General features: G+C 40.6%; 1 protein-coding gene across 4 annotated transcripts in view; it reads left to right on the top strand.

Moving 5' to 3' along the window:
• The window catches only part of LOC115585590 (cyclin-dependent kinase 17-like), a 47,937-nt gene that overhangs the window by 16,213 nt on the left and 13,110 nt on the right, over positions 1 to 18,614 (top strand). For 3 of the 4 annotated variants that reach the window (XM_030424065.1, XM_030424064.1, XM_030424066.1), the window contains 2 exons: positions 9,808 to 9,941; positions 13,773 to 13,898. In XM_030424065.1, coding sequence (XP_030279925.1) covers positions 9,808 to 9,941; positions 13,773 to 13,898 — 260 coding nt within the window. Of the gene's footprint in view, positions 1 to 4,450; positions 5,542 to 9,807; positions 9,942 to 13,772; positions 13,899 to 18,614 lie in introns of those variants that run through there. The other variant, XM_030424067.1, reaches the window with a different exon arrangement.

The following is an 18,614-nucleotide window of genomic DNA, read 5'->3' as shown; positions in this document are numbered from 1 at the left end:
ACAATGGAGTGGGCTCCTTTTTATGTAGTTGCGCTTGTAAGCTTTATATGTGCTTGTTGTTACTATAGTTTATGCTTACGGCGAAGAGCTAAAGAATGCCTGTGTTATAGGAAATGAAGGGGGTGGGTGAGGCGCTGGGGACCAGCGCATGTAGAGCCGGTAGCTGATGGTAGGCGCTCTGGTCCCAGTAATTGAATAATAAGATTCCTTAGATGCAGATAAAAGGTTTAGAGGTAATTACAGCAGTCTAAATTCTCCCTCCCTCCAGCCCTGTGAGTGCGTTTCGTGCTGTTCCTCAGGGATGTTATATGCACTTGTCTCCCAAGTCTCGGGGCTGACTCTGGTATTCATGCTGGAAAAAATAAAGATGGTGAAAAACAATAGATTTTACTTGGAAGGGCCACTGTATCCAAGCAAATGTGACAATAAAGATGTTTTAACCAAGGTGAAAAGTGAACGAGACCCTTGATGGGAGTGAAAAGCTATGTGGAGGTGGCCGCAGAGCAAGAGATAAATCTTTGATGTATACAGTTGCAGTTGTGAATACAGAGAGACAGAGAGAAAGTGATGGGTGGAGGGGTGAGTGGCAAGCTTTTGTCCTTGACTTCTTAAGCTCAAGGATGCAGCACATCAATATTGATCTGCCAATGTACTTTAATTGGCCATTGCTCTTCATTTGATTGTAATCCAAGTATGCAGTCTGTAAAATAGATTGTTTTGTTGAAAATACTCAAAATTGAACTAACATTATCAACAGAATGTGAAGCAAGCGTTAACATCAAAACGATGTTTGCACTGTGTTACAGAACCTACTAAAGTTAGCATGCTAACCACTTAGTCCCTGCCCAACCTGTATTGTAATTCCACTTGTACCTTAAAAGTCAACGGTCCAGGGGCGCCGTTTAGCTCAGTTGGTGGAGCAGTTGTCCCATGTACAGAGGCTTTGTCCTCGCTGCAACGGACCCGGGTTGACGGTCCAATAGCATAGCCCATAGTTTCCAGTAAAGATGTAATGCGAGCTGTGATTTCCCTACAATTCACAATATTCTTGCACCTATTTTCCCTATTAAACCAAAAAAATTCCACCATATGCCTTCAGAATAGTAGTATCTCTTTTTTATCGAACGAAGACAAGCTTAATTGCAAAATAAAACTAAACAAATACGTCTTGGTTTGTCTTTCCACTGTTCCAACAACCACCATCGTTTATTTGGTTGAACGCCTTTATTCACAGAGTTAGATGCAAAATATTCAGGCTTTACATCCTGCCTATCCAACTGGCGTTGAACGATCTCCCTCTGCTCACTACTGTATTTCTTGTGGTCCCACTGGCCTGCGGTTTTGTTCTTGTCCTGGTCCAGCCTTCTTCACTGCAAGGCTGCTGAGTCCGAACTTGTCGCCAATCGTGTAAACACTAACACACCACAGTGCTCCGAACCCTTGGGCAGACGCAGCTAGCTAATAGGGCCACCAGCTGCATGGCTGACTGAGCTAACTGGCTGACAGCAACTTGTATCTTCGGCTGTAAATAGATAAAGCAAAGATTATAGCAGTTAGTGGTTACTCTGGTGATGTGCTGCCCCCTGTGAGTTTAGAGTAACTTTTAACAGTGAAGGTCCTATTTATAAGAAAAGTACATTTTTGAGTCTCAACTCATCAAATACTGCCGCTTTGGTTGGGTCGGCCACCATCCCAAATGTCCCAGTGGAGATGGGAATGAGACTAAAAAAATCAGCTTTTCTTACAAATAGGGCCTTTAATTATAAAGTAATTGGCCCAAGACAACAGTCAAGAGTACATATTATGAGGAGTGGCTTAAGTAAACAGTTCACACAGTCCCCCCAAATATTTATTTTAAAACACCTCCCACACCTTGCTAGATTAAAAATGTTTTCAAGATGTGTGCAAGTAGGCAGATGGCCAGCCTTCTCACACATTAACTTATCTAAGCCAATAATACCATCACAACTTAGCTTCTGCCAAGTATAATTATGTGTTTGTGTAACTGTTCTTACAATGTAATGCATCACTATTGACTTGTAGGGTGTTAGAGCATTTTTGCATGAGCATGTTTTGTTAGTATAAGCCTATAAAACAAGCTGATTATTGACACGAAGGGAGAGGTGAGGTATCATCTCACAGTTGTTGAACACATTTGAAGAACACCTTTTTATAACATTAATTCATAAGAATATTTTGAGAAAAGATTGCAGTTGCCATTCTACACATTCAGGTTCTATAAACACTTATTTTTATGTTAGGTGCTCATAGAGGGACGCACATACATAAAATGGTGTCAGTGTGAATGCCAACACAGTGATAGTATTTACACTTTAGCTGTCTTCTGTCATCTTTAAAAAAAGACATCAGACAGTTTTCATCAAGAATTCATTGGATTGTCTTCTGATTAATGCACTCACACTTATAAAGCTTTAAATGTGCACTTTAGTCTCCTGACAAACTGTTTCCAAATGTCAGATTTGCCCTAATAAATAATGGCAAAACCATGCTGTAGAAATACTGCAAAAAAAGGTAAAAGAAATGCACTCAAAATGTATATGAATTACACTTAATCTACAAAGTATATTATTAAATATATAATATATATAATATAAAGAATTAATTGTAGTAAAAATACAAAAGTACAAGCAACATAATGAACATTAAATATCAAAACTCATTATGCAGAATGCCCCCGTTAACTTTTGAATTATTAATTTATTCGATCATTAGTCTTTTATTGATTCATTCACATGTGTATTTCATGTTGTTGCTTGGTTTTTTAATCTTTAACAAGGCATCATATTTTATAAATTAATCATATGTTTTTCATGTAAAACATAATCTCATATGTAGCTTGTAGCCATCTCTGTGCTTAATGATTTTTCTCTGAATTGTAATGGAGTAGAAATATAGTGTGAAATAGCATAAAATGCAAACAGGGGCAAACACCTTAACACTGTACATCAGTATAGTACTAAAGTAAATGTACTTTCCCAGAAAACATTTCACCTTCATCAGTGACTGTACTAATAGTGTAAATCCAACCAATTACATCATCAAAAGATGTGTTGGTCCAATCAAGTACATTACATTCATAAGTAATAGCCCATTGCTTTACTATGGAAGCCCTAAATGGCCATGGGTCGAACACATTATTTCCTATGTTGTCCTGCAACAAACTCAAATGTGTTTGTTTTCTTGAGATCACAAGCGAATTAATCATGAGAAAAGGACTTCATAAGATTCATGTAAGTGGACCATTACATATACACACTTCTGCGGGGTGGGTTTTGGGAGTTTCAAAGCAAACCACATAAACTTTTTCAGCTTTAATCAGTTGCAGCACATGTAAAGATGCCATGTATGCACGCTGGCATAGCACTGCTGACAGAATAGACATTAAGCTCTTAAGAATACAATCTTTTGTTTTCTTGTAATAATGGATTCATTTGTCTAGTTCATTTCGGGATAAAAACGAACAAATGATGAGAAATGGATACCTGAGAAAGGGAGGACATGATATGTTTGACCCACATACTTTACATTTAGGATTGATGCCTTGGTTTTGTGTTACAACAACAAATTGTTAACAGATAGATGTAATAAATGCATCAAGAAAATAATGGGACCAGCCATTGTCACTTACAAATAAATATTTAAATTCACTACACAGTACTCCTTTAAATGGTGTCTGAAATCTACCAGCCATCTTTCAAATATTAAAAGCATTTAGTAATAATTTACCACAAAACAAGCTTGTTGTGCCTCCTTCCTCAGTCGGTACTGGAGATTTTCATTTGGAATGGAAGTTTGGGATGTGTACAAAGAAAGCACAGGTGCATTTGAGTGCAACAACACATTCTTCAGTATTACCTCATCTAGAGCACATCCTGCTGAATAGTTTGAGGAATGTCTTCATATTATGTATGCTCTGCAGGTGTGTCACACAGAGTCCATGTGTAGTTTTTATGGGGATGCGCATGTTTAGGGGAGAGTGAGTGTGAATGTGTGCATGGGTTGACATGAATAATGGCCTGTGCCTCAGGTCCATGAGGAAGGACGGAGGGAGAAGGAGAGCGAGGAGGTGTGGAGAGAGAGAGATAGAGAGAGAGAGGGGGAAGATAGGAGCTGGGATGCCAGAGGCGTCACTCAAAAGCCTCAGGGTTTCAATTTCTGCGCTAGGGAGAGATAAGGACGAGGAGGATGGAAGGGGCGAGGGAGAGAGAAAAGGCGAATGAGATGGAGCGATTGAGATGGAGTGCAAGAAAGAGGCTGATCAGGCAGAAAATGTTGTCATTGGCTCCTGAATAGGAAGAGACGGTTGTACTGTATATTCAACACCATCTCTGGACCCAGACAGAGATAGGAAAAGCGAGGGAGGGAGAGATAGCGGCAGGGGGGAAGGGGGGAGGGAGATTGGTATCACATGAGAGGGAGGAGAGTAATAGCAAGGTGAAGGGAGGGAGCAGGAGGACTCACAACACTGAAAGCACTGATAGGGGCGCCAGAGGCAGGGAGGGAGAGAGAGGGAGTGGAAGGAAGGAGAGCAGCACAACAGCCTGAATAGAGTGGTGCGCTGAATAACAGGGAGGACAAAAGGAGGAGATCTGAGAGAAGGAGAAAAACATCAGGAAAAAGAAGATGAGAACACTTGATTGTGAATGAAAAAGTAACAAGAGAGAAGGAAAGAGCTGGGAGCCAAAGAGGTCAGGTAGTTGAACCACCAGACTGTAATTTTCTTCCTAAGGAGTAGCTGTAAGTTTCTGCATCTGTGTGTGTGTGTGTGTGTGTGTGTGTGTGTGTGTGTATGTGTGTGTGTGCTTCAGCGTAAATCCTATAGATGGAAACAGGACACCTGTTATTCTGAGATGATGGGGTGTAACAGTTTCCAGCTGGTGTGTGTTGGACTGTCTCTGCAGCATTTTGCCTACCTGCACGGTGTTTGACCTTCCTTAGTCAGCAAGCAGACTGCGACTGCAGAGAGAAAAAGAGCGAGAAGGAAGGAGAGGTGGAGAGAGGGAGTGTCTACAGGAGGAGAGAGAAAGAGAGAGAGAGTGTGTGCTAAAGTGGAGTAGTAGCCGAGGGAGTTGTTGCATTGTGATTAGTGTGCCTGTGCAGTCTGCTCTGTCCTCCCAATGTAAGACCTGTTCTTAACTGCGTGGCGCTCTCGTAGAGATACAGAGACAGACGGAAGATTGGATTTTGATGCTCAATCAGCTAAAGCTCCTGAAGCCTGGGTCCCACCCAGACCTGTTGACTGGAAACCAAGACTGGACTGAACTCATTCCTCATTTATTTGTGAAATGTATTTTTGATTTTTGATTGCAACTGTACTGCTTTGAATCCTTTGGGTGATGGATATATCAGGCAACCCCCAAGGGGTCCCTGCTCGTGCTCCTGGTGTGGGAGACTCACGGACTGGGGAGGCTAGAGTGGGAGAGGGAATGAGAATGGGGGAGAGAGACACCCCACTGAGGCTGTCACCTTTCCGTATGCTTCGCGTGCTGGACTCATGCCGTCCTCCAGGAAACCGTATTGGTGAGTCTCATCACTGTCATCTCCATCGCCAAGTTCATCTTCATCCTGAATCCACCATTTAATTAAAAAAAACTGCTGATGACGGATGACAGAGGTCTTTTTTTTAAATATAAAACAGTATGTACGAGTTTTACATACAAGTTGTTCAGTTGATGATTACGCAAGTAAATCTTTATCTTTCGGCCTCATAAACACAGAGATTATATGTCTTCTCATTACATATGTGCTGATTTCACAATGTTGGACATTAAATTAAGGTCACAAGTGTGCTCAAGTCTTCTTTCTCTCAGAATCTGCTGATCCTACATCTTTAAACATCTTAAATGTATTATTACCAGTCACAGCAGAGTTGTCTGGTAATGGTCTGTGTGTGTCTGTCATCATGGCAAAATGGGGTCGTGGAGATAACTATCGTACCAGGAACTACCACAAAAGTGGTTTTGAGTACTTTGCCAGGTGCCTATATGTCTGCGGCTATATTTTTGTTAGTGTTATAGCAAATCTGTATGGCAAGTACAAAGATGGGCGTGGTCTGACCCATGAGGTACTGAGCAGTAAAGTAGTAATTACTAGTAAGTACTCATGGGTTGGCATAGGCATTATGGCTGGTGTGATCCAATTTCAAGATGGTCTCTAGTTTTAAGATATGATTTTCTTTACGTGGCTGGTTTAAAGGTCCAATTTGTAAGAAAGTAGATTTTTAAGTCTCATTTCAAACATGTCAAATAATGAAGTGTTGGTCTTCCTAGCTCATCAAATACTGATACTTTTGGATGGCAGTCGACCGAATCTAAAATCCCAATAATCCATTTTTTGACAAGTTAGGAATGACATTGAAAAAAATCAGCTCTCTGACAAATTGGACCTTTAAAGTCAGAGATGCATTGGTTTGGCTCATGGCAGTGTGTGGGTATCTTCAGGGAAAAGTGAAGTGACCTTCAGGTCCTTTTTTTCAAAGTTTTTATTTATTTGCTTGTTAGCTGCAGTATCTCTATTCGTGCTGCTCATGCCCAATTTAGACAGCATGCTGTCCTTGGCTCAAAAACTGTTTTGAAATCTCCTGGCCTACGAGCAAACAGAAGAAGTAAAACGATTCAGTTGAAAGCCTAGTAATAATGGTGGTAATGCATTGCATATAGACTGTGAATATTAATTCTGCCAGCACACCCTTGAGCAACCCCACTGAACTCAATGTCTGGCCTTGCAGAGTGAGGGCTTAGGGCAGAAAAAAAATCACAGGATTTCCATTACCCTTTGAAGGCTTCTTGAAGTGAGTCTTACACTGACTTTACTTCTTTTAACATTCTTTCTACTGGCGATTGAATCATTTTCTGAGGCCCTGCCAACATATGCCAGAGATGGATTTTCAGCTAAGTAGAGTACAAGCAGAACTGGGTGAGGTAAGGGTGGACCTAAAAGCAGCCCACTCACTCTTCCAGACATGCTAGCCAGGAGTCAGCAACCCTAACTAGGCCAGCCTAGCTCCACTCAGGGAGGGAAAGAAGTAACTCATGACATTTAGTGTCTGCTCTTAGTCTGCTATGGAAATGGAGCAGAAAGAACCTGCGGGAGACCGGAAAAGATTGTCCTCCGTGATTAAGACGAACGTGTTATATGTTAGCATTGAGAAGAGAAGGTGTGTTGGGAATGTTCGTGTATCAGACAAATGTGCCTACTGTGTGTGTTAGCAGAAAATCATAGCACATTGTTTCAGGGCTGAGGTGATGGAATTTTCCTCCCAGGTCAGTCGCCTTGTCTCAACTACCCACATCTGCTTGACTGTTTACAGAAACAGACAAGATCAGGACCTTTCTGAAAGTGAGAGAGACCTATGACATAATAACAGTATTGGATACTCACTCGTCGTGAGCATGTGGTCATGTGTGTGCGTCTGGCAGAATGTAGATATCCTGGATTGATTTCCCCTCACTCTGGTGTCAGTTACATCGAGTTTAATGTTTCACCATCACGACTGTGAGGCTTGATTCCTGATATGACTACTGGCTGCTCAGTTTTCGTATCCAAGCTATTCTACATGCGTAGCTTGTACTCTTGTGTCTGGCTTTGAGGCCACGGGCAGTACATCAGACTTGGATATTAAAGCGAATACGCAGAGGTTTACTGAGCATTTACACAGATGGATTGTGTTTGGATTGTGTATTGCTAATGAGCATATGCTGCTTTCGTCAACAGACCGTTAGACCAATGGACAGATGTAGGCGAAAAATAGCAGCTGGGATCTACACAGGTAGCTGGCTATTTGTAGCAGTAAGAAAACACAATCACATTTTATGCTGGCCTCTATTAACCTTTATTTTAACCCTCTGCTTTAACTCTCCTGTTATTTATTAGTGTATAAATTGTTTTCATTGATTGGATTCTTCAAGTTAGTAGGTTTTTGAATTTGTCTTTAATTTAATCAAGCCTTATTCAGTATCAAACTTGATAGCCCTGTATCACTCGAAAGTTTCAAACCACCCATAACTGCTTAACCATAATTTAAGCTACGATACAGCACCTGTATTCATAATTTAAGTTTACCAGATCTTGGATCCGCATTAAATTGGACTCTGTCATAGTTATAGTCACCTAAATATGCCTGATTTCTTTTTCTTTTTTTAAATGATGAAATTAAGTAAGTAAATCGAGCAACAGTTGAAAAATGTATCAGAATACACCTTTCACTCTGATGCTGAGAAATAAACAAAGCTCCTGAACCGTTCTAGCTAGTTAGCCAGCTGAATAAATTGTTGAAGGTGTGGTCAAATCAGCACTACCTCAGTACTGTGTCTGCTCGAGCTAACTGCCTAAATCTGGTCGCAGTTGTTGTGCTTGGTAGGGGGCATGTGATTAGCTGAAAGTTAAAAGGGTGGTGAAAACAAGAAAAGTAACACTATTAGATAAAAAATTATGCTATGAAAGGTAGCATGATATAAAAATGCTATTTAGGAAACTGCTAATATGAAAAAAACAACAGAACTTTGGAATGGGACACCTAAAAAATCCTGAAAATAAGCCTGATAAATTAACATTTCATAACATTTACTAATAAGTTGAGTTTAAAAATGTATCTTCATTCATATGTTTTGCACAATTTATCATTGTGATAATTTATTTTATAACCATTTCTTTATTAAAATTGAACACATGCCATAGATGCATAATGCAATACATATTGTTTTTGACTGTGTCTCACAAATGAGAAATCCATCTTGCACTCACTGTAGTACTAAGAAAGCTGTTTTGAACAGCTAGTTAGCCTATTTTGTTGCTTATCTAGTTCACTTCACCTCACCTTACCTCAAATCCTAACCTTGACTACATGAAAGAGACACACACACACAAATGACCTAGAATCGGCCTCAGGTGGTGTTGTCACACTCCATAGCCAACAGACAGCGCACTATAATAAATAGCTTAACCTATCCGGGGCTCAATCGTTTTATCTCATGGCTGACGTGTCACAATCACTCAAGGGACTTATTTTTCTTGCTGCTTCTCCTTCCTACAAAAATCATCCACCCCGATCCCATAATCTTCCCTCTATTTGTCACTCCTCCGGCTATGTTGGCTGTTTTTAATGTAAACAGCATATGATGGTAAGATGTTACCAGCGTTAGAAGTAAGCTTTAACTGTCTATCTGTAACTGTCTGTCACTCCCGTTTGTGAAGCTGTTTCTTATGCTAAACACGAAAAAAAAAACATGCACACACACCCCCCACACACAGATGCACACACATACTGTACATGACCCAGACTTGAAAGCTATCAGGCACCATACACTGAAGCCAAAAAGAGACCCCTTCCCCCCACATTTACTCACACACCATTGAAGGAGGCAGTCCTGTCTGCTGCACCGTGACTCATTAATCAGATGGAGTGCGTGGGGAATGGGGGTGTGGAGGGGGTGGCGGGCAAAGACGGGAAAGCTCCCATTGCATGGAGGGTGATATCGATCTCTGAACTCCTCATCTTACCAATGGTATTTTATACACACTTGGCTAACACCCCCGCAATGCGGGTGGTACAATCCATCATCTCGGGATTGGGACCCTACCATGGCATTCCTAGAGGAGTAAATGAAATCTAAGACGGACAAAAGGTCAAGCCCTCTGATTGGTATATGGACAATGAGATGGAGGAAGAGAAGAAAGTGAAAGAGAAACAGTGCTATCAAACAAAACAAAAACAGTCCAAAGACCTGAGTTGGATGAAAGTAAAGTGCCAATCCTGACAATAACAGTCCGTTTGTGTCTGTGTTGTAGGTATCGTCCATGAGAATGTGAAGATGGGTTCAGACGGGGAGAGCGACCAGGCATCTGGGACGTCTTCTGATGAGGTCCAGAGTCCAGTCAGGGTCCGTATGAGGAACAACCACCATCGGCGCATCTCTAATGAGGTATGGACAGCCAGAGACACATCTCACAGATGACCTTGGCTCCGTTAAAACAGTTGCTCCTTCAGTATTCAGTGTTCACTACACACTATATAAGTAATTCTATACTGACAATATAGTGTGTTGAACCGACCATGTCAAAGGGTGCATCCCCAGGTCGAAAGACTCAGACTCATGCTCTCAAATATGTTTTTGAGTTAAAGAAAAAAAAATGAACATTTGACAATGTAATTTGTACTTTTTTCCTAGTCAATGACTTAAATCTTTGAAAAAGTATTAAAAATACAGCAATTGAGTTCAATTTCTGTTATTGGTTCATTAATATTTATGATTATACTATAAATGTTGCTTTAACAGCTGCAAGAAATGACAGGCTAACAGGCTTTTTTAACAAAGAAATTGGGATATACATTGCATCAGCTGAAAATTAACAAAAATAGACATACCAAAATAGGTTTAGGAATTTAGAAAATGTGCCCATTACATAGTTTGTTCACCAGAGAGCACCATCATCCTGATCTACAGGATCTGCATCAAGATTGTTTGTTTCTGATATGGTTCCATATATCGTCTTAAATGCCCAAATATTGTCATCAGTATTTGGCTCAGTTGGGCTGATCAGATAGAAGAATATAGGTATTTTTTCCCTGTCCACACATAGCATGATGTTAGTTAGCTCTCAGTTTATGTGACCATCAATTTTTCCACCATCAATTTCAAACTTTTTGTGTAGCTGAACTGTTTTAGTCCAGTAATTAGTGTATATACTGTGCTGGAATACTGCACATAGTGAATAGTGTCTGAGTGCACCTATGCTATCTGTGGACCAGTAAAGTTGCTATTTGTTGCGTTTTTTTCCAACATCCCTGAGTGTGTGATCATGTCTCGGCCAGAGTACGTGCGTATGTGTGTGTCTGTCTGAGGGAGTTGCACAGTGATGAGAGCAGCAGTATTAACGGGAAATGCCTCTGGACACACAGTCTGCTGCCTGTGACTGCTGTGAACAGTGGAAGGGACTAATTTGGACCAATTTTTTTACCACAGAGAGAAACAGAAAGGGGGGGGGGGGGGGGGGGAATTCTGGGGTGAGATAGAAATTATGGCGATAGGAATAATTATTGGTACAACAAAGAAAGAGGTGATCCACAGGAGCAGGACTCAGGAGGTGATAAGAGGGAAGAAGGAGAGATAGAGGGCAAAATGATGGTGGGAGAGACCAGAAAAACAATGTTTCCTCTCCGCCATCCCCCTCCGTTCACCCCTTCCCCCCATCTGCCTTTCACCCCTCAGGAATCTGTCCATTCCTCTCTCCTCTACTCCTGTTTCCCCCCTCTTCTTTCTCCTCCTCCTCCTCCTCCTCCTCCTCCTCTTTTTCCTTCCTCCTCCTCCTCTGAGCATGTGGATGGCACTCCACCACAGTGCCAGTCTCTCTCTCTCTCTCTCTCTCTCTCTCTCTCTCTCTCTCTCTCTCTCTCTCTGTCACTGTGTGTGCAGTCATGTGGCAGGTCAGAGACATGCATCGTGGAAAACGCATGTGTGTGAGTGTATAGAAAGACACGTTTAAGGAGGACAATGAGGGAGCTACTAGAGCTATTCTGCATTGTGAGTACGGGGACACGTGTGTTTGGATGTGTGTTTTTGTGTGTGGGTCTTTATTCCATCTATACCAGTGAAAAAGAGGGCATGAGTGTCATTTTGTCCATTGTTGCACATTTTGAGTATGGATAGTCTGGATTTGTTGATTTGGTCATTAGAGTTTGCTAGCTCTCTGAATTGCATGAAATAGGAAATGTAACAGTTGGGAAATGCAAGGAAATTATATTTTTATTTAGTTTTTTTATATTATATTTCTGGGATGAATATGCAGCTTAATGTGTTGATCTTCTTGAATATGGTGTTTGCTCTCTCCTCATTTGTGATTCAGGTATTTAGTGCATCTTACAAATGTGTGAATTACTCAGGTCAAAGTCCGGAGGTCATGTTCGTGCATTCGTTTGTGGCTTATTTTTCATTACTCGACTTATACAGTTGGGGCATTGCTTGGCATTTTGTGTGTGAATGTATGTTTTGAGGGTGTATGTCGAAACCTTGCAGTGGGTAACTGTTACGAGGCTTGTATGTACTACTGCATGTTGTCATGTTAGCCAATGAGCTCAGATAAGCCATTAGAGGCGTAAAATCCCTCTGCCTTTGATCTTCAGGCGTACGTACCCTCTCTCTTACACTCACATGTAAACACACATATCACCTCGCACATATACAACGAGGACACATACTCTAGGGCTGTTGGGAGTGGGCCAGCCCAGCTGCTGCCATGGAAACAACGTGTGATTGGCACCTTGCCAGTGAACATGTCCTACATGGATAGTATATAGGAGCAATGCATTGCGGGGAAAGTAGCAAACATAAATTGGATTCAAGCAATGGACAGGAAGTGATTCCAACAGGACAAACACATATCAACCTACTTATAATACTCAAAATACACATGCACACACGTGCAGGCAACTCTGCTAGGCAGAATAGTAGAAGAGGAAAATATCAAGGGTGTTTAGTAATAAAAAGAGTGGCTCCAGGTGTTTTCCAGATGAGTTTTTGAGCGTGCCAACTTTCCCACTCTGCCAACAATCTTCTCTGTAAATTAGCCTGAACATTGCCAGGATCTTTTCTGGAACTAGTCCCATTTGGTGGCCTTGGACTGGCCTTCATTCAGCCTCGCTAGATGTACATTTCATTCACTTTGTCATCCATCAGTCATTCAAAACAGCAGATGGTACCTGTCACCCAAAAAGTGTGTATTTGAGCAGCAGTCCCTTGACTCATTCATTGCCAGGAGTGACAGATGGAGAAAACAGATAGCAGGTTTTTAAATGGCAAAACAGTAGGCCGTGTAAGCAAGACTGGAGTAAGAGTTTCCATGTCAGATCATGGTGATCAATTAAGGCAAAGTGACCAGGGAACTGCCAAGAAGACAGTCTGATGCAGGTACTAATCCTCTGCTTCCTTCTGTCCGTTTGAGGTGGTCAAATGGAATTACAAAGACCAGAATGTTACAGTTAATCATGTTTACTTGTTTTAAAGGTGGTATTGATAACACTCAGTCACTAAATGTGGCATTCCATCTCCCCCTGCCATTGAATTTATGTTGCAACACAAAAAAATACATTCAAAAATTAGAAATGTACAACACTGCTCTCGTTCAATCATCTGCCCCTTCCTCTGCTTACTCCTCTAACACTAGCTAGCTAACTTTAGGGCAGTATAGTATAGTATAACTGTGTTATACTGTTGGCTGATTAACCTTGGTAGAGGCCTGAACCAACTGTGATGATTCTTACACAGACATAAACAAATCAATCATTTTGGGCTCGACAAACATCGTATCATAATGATATTTTTAAGGAAAATAGTTACTTTTATACGGCAATATTCTTCTGTAGGTGAGCTATTTTGAAAAAATGAATTGTCTACATAAACATTTTATTACTATGACCTTTTAGATGACTCAAATAAAAAAGAATTCAATTACTTTCAAAATGACATCTTACCGATCATTTAAAAAGATACCAAATTACATATGTATTATCTTATATTAAACCCTCAATGGTATAAAATTTAATTACTATGCTTAAATATACATAGACACAAATAGACTGCTGTCTCTAAATGTGTATAGAAACCCTTCCCTTATACTTGCTAACACTGTCATAGGTTAACAGGTTTCAATTAATTATCCTCAGTTGAAATAAAATCTAATGTGAAATCTAAAATTTATGTGATATATATTTTTAACCTATGTCCCTCTCTCTGAATCCCTCTGTCTCTCTTTTTCAGGACATAAACAAACGTCTGTCTCTCCCAGCTGATATCAGGCTACCGGAGGGCTACTTGGAGAAGTTTGCCATGAACAGCCCGCCCTTTGACAAGCCCATGAGCCGCAGGCTACGACGCGCTTCATTGGTCAGTAATCATTGTGTCTGTGTGTATATTTTATCCAAGTATATCTGTGTGCAAAGCAGCTGAAACTCATATCTGGTCAGCTGCTTAGATGATGCGTCGATCGCTTCTTAGCATCTGCATGCAGACTTTTGTGAGTACAGCTGGGTGTGTGCTGCTCTTTTGATGCTGTTTTGTTTTGAAACCAAACTATTATGAACTTGCTGTGAAAAATGCTATTGTGCACAACTGAACTGATTGAATAAGACCAGCACATCATCTGACACACACTCATAAACTCTTTAAGCACACAGAGTTATGCTATAGGGCTGACAATGGCTCAGTAGGGGGATGAATGATAAATTCATTCTGTATTATGTATCCAGGCCAAAAGCATTATGAGTATGAATCAGAGGGTGGGAGAGAGAGGAGGGGTTTGTTACTGGATGGATAGAGCGGGAGGAGATGGATAGAAATGGGCAGATATTCATGAATATGCAGCATGTCCTTCTATGCCCGTTTGTATTGTTGTTGAAGAACTCTGTTTTTATCTCTTTTGTCTCAAGTTTCCCGTAATATGAATAAAGCAGGAATGCATTTCAATCTTTAAAATTGTATTCTGTCTGGTGCACTGATACATTTTCCACAACTTAGGCGCACCAAATGCTTCGATATACATTGAGAAAGTATAAAGGATTCGCCCTCCATCAACCATTATTGTTGTAATTATTGAACAGGGCCGGCGCCCTGCCTCTAGTTCTCTGCTTGAAGCGATTTAATGACGCAGCTATTCTGCAGGAGTCTGACAGAGATGAAAGGAAAGTGTCTTTGAGGAGAGGTTTGCAGGGAAGAAGAGAGGTCTTTGGTTTAAGAAGAACGGGATAGACTTTCTTTTTGTCTGTGCAATGCAAAGGAGCGGCGGACATTTTCTGACGTGCTTAAGTCTGTTCACTTCTGTGGGGCCGTGTACCTTTAGGGGTTGTTGAATGCATGTGATGTAATAGATCAATCAATAATTCAGCAGCAGTGTCAGGCTCATCTGCGGCAACTCCTCTTCTGAGGAGGATTTAACACCAGGACACCTTGAAGTGAGCCAGAGAGCGAGGAGGGGAGAGGGAAAGATGCAGAGGGGATGACAAGAGAATTTTAACACAATAAAGTACTGAGAGACATTATATAAAAAAATATGTGTGAGGAGTGCAGTGTAAGAAAAGATAAATGGCTGCTGAGATAAAATTTAAAACCAGCATTCGATTCAGGTTGACTAGCAGGTAATAGAGGGTAAAGGTTTTGTTTTATCTCTGTCTCCTTGCTGTGTATACAAAGTGAATGCAGGAAGCTGAAGCTGGAGTATTTTTATTAGGGAGGCTCATATTGTTTACTTTATGTCAAGCCATGCATCCTTACAGAAATAAAGTTTGACATGGTGTGATTCAGGCCTACTTTTGACATGCTCTGAGCTTGAGGCTTGGAGTTAATTAGGTCGCAGCTGAGATGCACACCCATTGAGTTTCACACTGCCACATAATTTAGTTTGAGCACCTGTAGCTGGAACTGACAGGAAGTCAAGTAAAGGAGATTGTTTAGTCATGTTTCTTGTAATGTTGGTTTATTAAAAAAATTAGATCCTTCCTATCCTTTTAGGTATTACACAGGTTTGTCCCTGCGTCTGGTTTAGATTCTCAGTTATCAAGGTCATGGTATATCTAAGAGCTATACGGAGGCAACAGGAATTGCTTGAATTCCTGGAAAACAACTTATAGAAATTAACAAAAAAAATGCTATTATCTTGGAATAAGAAGTTTGATTGGTCAAAACCCAAGTCAGGAAAAAAAAAACGTGGCATATCTTCACCCCTCAGTCTCACGGCTGTGTCACAAATGAACAAGTGCACTTCCTCTTTCACCGTTTACCAGAATGATGGTAAGCTTATAATGGCGCCTGAGCTATCAGTGTGCTTGTCATTGGTTACCGTAATGTAGAACATGTGTCGGGTGTCCCGTAACAGATACACACATTTTAAGCCATGTATTTTGATCTTTGAATCGCTTCCAGTCTAATGCAAGTGAAGTTGGTCCGTATCAGTTTTCTCTCATGGCTGATGCCCATTGATATTCAATTATTTACAGCAGTACAATGAGATTCAGAGTTTCGTGGGGCTCAGGAAAGAGAAGCCATTTTATCTCAAACCACCCACACTTAACTGTGTTAGGTAACGCTCGCTTTTTTCATTCAACTCTGCAGTGACAGAATATTGAACCTAGTTACTGTAAAACTGGATGTCAAAGACACCATTTTTTGTACATTTCTCTTGTTGCTTTCATTTTGCTGTCACGGTATCTTAATATTTTGAAATCACCTCGGAAGCACTTCAATAATATCAAAATCTTTTTTTGTGAAATGCCTCAGTATTTCGACACTACTGCGTGACTTTTGGTACTCTTACAAAATAGTTACACAGTGAGATTTCTCATAAATAATCAGTAATGTCCATATAATGATTAAGTGGGTAAAGCAAATGATTTAAACCAGTAGGACAGTGTGCTACGTTCAGAAAAATACAGCACATTATATATAAATATATATATATATATATATATATATATATATATATATATATATATATATATATCTATCTATCTATCTATCTATCTATCTATCTATCTATCTATCTATATATCTATATATATATATATATATATATATATATATATATATATATATATATTATACTATACTATACTATACTATACTATACTATATAGCAGCCTTTAAAAGGAAAAAGGAAGGAACAGGAAAAAACATCACTCATGCCATGTCATCATATAAAGAGAAAAGAAATCATAAAGTCTAATTTCACAATAACAACATTGTATACATTTTGGATATAACGCTTTTGTTGTCAAATGATAAAAAACTAAAACATAATAACTAGGGCTGTCAAAGTTAACGCGTTAATAACGCGTTAACGCAACATCCTCTTAACGCCGTTAATTTTTTTAACGCGCGATTAACGCTCGGTATAAAAAAACAAAAAACAAAACGCGCATTGAAAGATTTACGGCCGTCAGTGGCACCTGTAGTCTTGATCCAGAGGGTTGCAGAAAGGGAATCAGAAGAAGATGCAGCAGGGTTGGCGGTTCGGGAAAAACACGGTGGACTGAAAAGTGAGGAAATTGAGAAAGGACTTACCGTAAAATACCAAATAATAGCCGGGGGGTTTAGTTGTTTCAATCACTTAACAGACCAAAAGGCAATTTGGGACAGGCGTTTAATTCCTTCCTCACAATAATCCTGGATGAAAACATTACAAACTTCTCCAGCTTCTCGGTGAATTCTCTGGCATCCTCCTGTAAGTGAAGTTGCTGCGGCGGAGGAAACGATTCAGCCAACCAGCACTCGCTGCAAACTCCTCATCTCTGCTGTCACTCACGGTGGCGGACATTTGTTTCTCCATCGTCCTGATAATTCTGCGGGACACTCTCTCGTGGCGTGCCCGTTTGCTGATAACTCATCCCCGCATGTTTATCTCAGGCTCCTCGCTAGCCTTCTTCCTCCCTCCAGCAGGCAGCCTGGCCCTGTTGCTGTCCTCCTCGGACAGACGCTCAAGCTCCGTTTCTCTCACTCTCTTCTGGTCGACAGAGAAACATCTAGCGGCTGCTTCTCCCGAGTTTTCCTCTGCATATTTTAACAGAAAGTTTGAATTTCAAGTGGTACTTTTTATTGTTTTGCTGCACCGGAGCCATGGCGATCATCAGTGTGATACTGACTGACAGAAAGCAGCACACTGCGTGAAAAAGGCGAAGAAGAAAAACGTGCAGTGTCAGTGGACACCTCTTCTTCCTTGATTTTTTTAAAAATAAAAAATTATACCCGACATTTATTTGGAACCAGCGGTTATTTACCAAAATATACATCTGCACCGGCGTTTAAAGGGACCCTGTGGATAACTGAAACCCGTATATTATTTGGTCATTTACGGTATGAACGGCAAACTACTTTCGAAACACTGCCAGATGGTTCGGTCGATAGGACAAAAGTTATCTGCATGTACTATCGACATGAAATGACTTACCATCGAAGTACATTGAGTCTCAAATATCACTTGCAAGCCAAACACAGGGCAGATGCAGAGAGCCCCCCCCGCCAAAAATGTTCATGATGCAAGCATATTTGTCCTTTCTTATGTTGTTAAAAGTATTAAGAACATTAAAAAATACATCAAGGTACATTTAGAACAGAAAAAAATGTGCCAAAAAAATTGCGATTAATTTGCGATTAATCGCGAGTTAACTATGGACAAAATGCGATTAATCGCGATTAAAAAAATTAATCGTTTGACAGCCCTAATAATAACTAAACCTCAAGTGTCGGCCCAGTCTTTGGGCTCAGGTTTTGTCTGTTGCTATCAACAGATTGACATGAAAAAGGGGACACGGTACAAGATGCTCATTGCTTGATTGATTGATGCTCTGAAGACTGGCTGCATCGTGTTAATGAAAGGGCTCTTCGTGCATCCCGCCTCCCCTCTGCCTGCTGCATCTTTTCTTAGCAAAAGGCTGTCATCTCCCCTCTTCCATGCAATACTCTCAATGCATCCTCTCTCCTCATCAGTCCTGTTTACAGGCTGCACAGGGACAATTTAAAAATGGAATCTGGTTGAGGTAATGGACTCTCCTCTCAATGGCACATTTGAACCCGGCTGCAGACTTCTATCTTCTCATGTTTCTTCCTCCTGCT

The sequence above is a fragment of the Sparus aurata genome, chromosome 7, assembly GCF_900880675.1.
Source record: "Sparus aurata chromosome 7, fSpaAur1.1, whole genome shotgun sequence".
NCBI classification, from domain to species: domain Eukaryota; kingdom Metazoa; phylum Chordata; class Actinopteri; order Spariformes; family Sparidae; genus Sparus; species Sparus aurata.
The sequence above is the reverse complement of the archived record's forward strand: the minus strand, read 5'-3'. Positions and strand labels throughout refer to the sequence as shown.